The 3,716-nt window shown below is 42.3% G+C and overlaps 1 protein-coding gene across 1 annotated transcript; it reads left to right on the forward strand.

Moving 5' to 3' along the window:
- Positions 1-563: 563 nt before the first annotated feature.
- On the forward strand, positions 564-1,568 carry LOC124966196 (vomeronasal type-1 receptor 4-like). The gene has a single exon (XM_047527242.1). It carries the CDS (start codon positions 564-566, stop codon positions 1,566-1,568), a length of 1,005 nt encoding a protein of 334 aa, XP_047383198.1.
- Positions 1,569-3,716: the final 2,148 nt, after the last annotated feature.

A 3,716-nucleotide genomic window follows, 5' to 3' on the forward strand; every position in this document is an offset into this window, starting at 1 on the left:
ATTTACTCTAACTTGTTATTTCAACCATATATTTATTTGATACATGTGCTTTTTAACACACATTTCTTATTTAAGACCACAGGAATATTCTTTTTGTTTTTTAAAATTCCCTTCCTGACATTTAAAGTTTAGATCAGAAATCCATTTCTGATTTGTTGATCTGATTTTTTGTATGGTGTGAATGGCCATTTAAGTTCTTTTTCCAATGTAACTAGCAAATATCAGTTCATTCTGTAATGATAAATGCTAAATTCTTTCTATGAATTTGCTCCCACTTTTCATTGTTCCTCTCAGGGTAGCCTCAACTAATCATCAAGACTTATTTTACATTAAAGTATACTGTTAATTATGCCCAGTAACATGTGCATCTTGAGGTTTTTGAAATCCTGCAGGTGCATGCAATGAAAGTTACTTTTGGTGTCAATAATTATTTTAAGATGGGGATCACATTATGTTGCTCAGGTTGGCTTCAAACTCCTGGGATCAAGTGGCTCTCCTGCCTCAGCCAAACAGGAAGCAGGAGGATACAGGTGCTCACAACTGCTTGTGAACAGCTCATGTTAATGAATCACTTTGCTCTGAGGAATGACTGTTGCCATGATGCAAAGGACAATGTGCTGAATGACCAAATGACCTTCAGGAATGTGGCTATTGGTCTGATGTTCTTATCACAGGTTGCCATTGGAATTCTGGGAAATATCTCTCTGCTTTATCATTTAGTACTTTCCTGCAAGGAGTACACTTTGAGGTCCACAGATTTGATTCTCAGGCACCTGATTATAGCCAACGCCTTGGTCATTCTCTCTAAAGGAATTCCCCAGACAATCGCAGCTTTTGGGATAAAATATTTCTTCAATGACCTTGGATGCAAACTTATTTTGTACATTCAGCGAGTGGGCAGGAGTGTGTCCATTGCCATCACCTGCCTCTTGAGCATCTACCAGAACATCACAATCAGCCCCATGAACTCCTGTTGGAAGGATCTCAAAGGAAAAGCTCTAAAGTACATTGGCTTCTCCATTTCCCTCTGCTGGATCCTGTACATGGTGGTGAATTTCATTTCTCCTCTCTATGTGCTGGGCAAATGGAGTAGTGAAAACACAACAGAGAAAAGAGATTGTGGGTTCTGTTCTTATGGTGGTCATGACAAAATCACAGACTCACTATACACAGCATTGTTTGTGTTTCCAGAAGTCATCTTCTCTCTGCTCATAATCTGGTCCAGTGGCTCCATGGTTCTCACTCTGCACAGGCACAAGCAGCGGGTTCAGCACATTTACAGCCTTAAAGAATCCCCCAAATTCTGCCCTGAGTCCAGAGCCACCCAGAGAATCCTTGCCCTGGTGGGCACTTTTGTGACTTTCCACACCATCTCATCCCTGTTAAATGCTCATATTGCTCTGTTTCCCAACCCCACAGAGTGGTTGGTGAACACCAATAAGCTAATATCAGTGTGTTTTCCCACTCTCAGCCCCTTTCTCCTCATGAGCCATGAGTCCACTGTGTCCACTCTATCCAGGCTCTGCTCTGTGTGTATCAAAAGTACGAGGTGCTGCTGGGTGCTGTAGCACACACATGAATTCCCAGCTATTCAGGAATAGCTGGAGACAGGAGAATCCCAGGTTCAAGGCCAGCCTCAAGGACTTAGCAAGACCCTGTCTCAAAAATGAAAAAGGGTGGGGCTGAAGCTCAGTGGTACCCTGTTGTAAAGTGTCCCTGAGTTCAATCCTCAGTACCAAAACATAAGTAAAAAGTGTCCTAAATATATCATTAGTACATAAATTGCATGTTTGTGCACAATATTCAAGGGTTTCATAGTTCTTCATATGGAAAACAGTACTATAGAATGAGACTAGTCATTTTTTGAGAGGAACGCATTGCCCCGTAGGGGTAGAAAGGATTAGAAAAGGGCACTGAGCTCCTCAGCTGGATGAATGTGGGCTCTACATTGGCATCACAAAGGGAAGGAGGGAAGCTTGTCCTCTACGTGTTGAACTTACTTCATGTTGCTAAAGGCAAATAGTGTGGCCTAGTTCGAGTCCTTCCTGTGCAGCACCCACCTGGACCACTCCACACATGCAGACTGCAGTTGTGGGAGAAAGGGAAGCTCCTGTGGGCACAGTGCTCCTGCTGCCAGCTGTGCCACAGGAAAGTGCCTCATTTAGGAATTGTACCTCTTCTGCTGGGATGTGTGCAAGGTTTGCAGCATAATCTCACACGTTCACAGTTTGTCAAATATCCACCACTGGCTGCAATTCAGAACAAGTAGATGAGCACACTCTTGCCTACACTCTTAAAAAGTAGCACTTAAAACCCTCTAGCTCAGAGTAAATGTATGTATTTTATCCAGGTTGTGTTCCTAGGAGAGCCACTTCGTCTATAAAGAGTGAAGTTTCTGGTATAGGAAGGGACATGGGAAGTGTCACAGCAGGTCTCACATGTGAAGAACTGCAAAGGGGAGGGGAAGATACACACTCTTTTCTGGGTAACAACACGTGGAGGGACATTGGGGACAAACAACGATGATAAGAGGACATTAATTTCTTTGCCCCATATAGTGCTAGAAAATCTGTCCCTGCATTATCTATATCATATCTTCTGAGAAGGACACATAAATCACTGATGTTTCCATGTGAAAGTGTACTATTTTAGGAATGTTTGAAGGTGCTTGAGTTTTAAGGCTTTTCTTATTTGAGGAAAAGTCTCGTTTTATGTGGAAGATGACTTGAGCACAGAGGAGATTCTGATAGAGTAAACCCCTCAGGTATTATCAAAATTCCTAGGGAAATGTCAACAGGTAGAGACTGTGGAAGTGATCAGGTAGAGACTGTGGAAGTGATGTGGTAAATGCTGGGTTTTCAAGGTGTGAAACTAGACCCAGCTAGTAGCTTGGTTATGTGTGGAATGAATAGATATTTCCCAACAAAGAACTTCCATGTGATGCAAATGGAGATGAAATAAATGGAGGCCCAGGGATGAGCAGAGAGATGGAGATGTCCCTGGATTGTTTGCATCTGCTACACTGGGCTTGGTGAGTGTGATGGAAAGGGCCTCCTGATGCAGGAGAAACATCACAAGACCACACTAATGGCATTGTTCCCTACATATGCTATCATTTTCCTATACATATATACACACCTATGATGAAGTTTTGCTTATTAATAAGGCACATTATGGTATTCACAATAACTATAATAAAATAATTCCAATGTTCTACCATAAGAAGTTATGTGAAATTGTTTTGTGTCTCTAGGATTTTAAACTTACCTGAGGTTGACGGCAGGTAACTGAACCTGTGATGGGGTTACCCACTATAACCCTCCCAGCACCTTTCCCTTCTCCATCAGTAAGTTAAGGCCACACTCACTGTTGCTGAAAGCTTACTCCTTGTCCCTGATGCAAGTCCAGTAATGAAGACACATTTTTGAGAAAAAGAAAAGAAGGTTTATTGCTTTGCTAGCAAAGGAGAAACACAGGGAACTCCTACCCCAAAGGCTGATTCTGCCCATCAGCAGGAACAGAGGCCTGTTATACAGGTGATTCAGAAAAAATGAGATCATGGGAGAGAGATGAGGAAGGAGAAGATCAGGGAAAGTAAGATCAAGGAGGAGAAGGTTAGGGAAAAGAAGATCAGGGAGGAGAAGATCAGGGAGAAGAAGACTGGGAAAAAATCATGTAAGTTTCAAAGTCACAAGGGACACAGCCAAAGCATCAAT

The sequence above is a fragment of the Sciurus carolinensis genome, chromosome 16 (assembly GCF_902686445.1).
Source record: "Sciurus carolinensis chromosome 16, mSciCar1.2, whole genome shotgun sequence".
Taxonomy (NCBI): Eukaryota; Metazoa; Chordata; class Mammalia; order Rodentia; family Sciuridae; genus Sciurus; species Sciurus carolinensis.

What these genes read in the sequence shown, in the direction of transcription:
- LOC124966196 (XM_047527242.1), top strand. Translation starts at nt 564, where the DNA reads ATGAATCACTTTGCTCTGAGGAATGACTGTTGCCATGATGCAAAGGAC.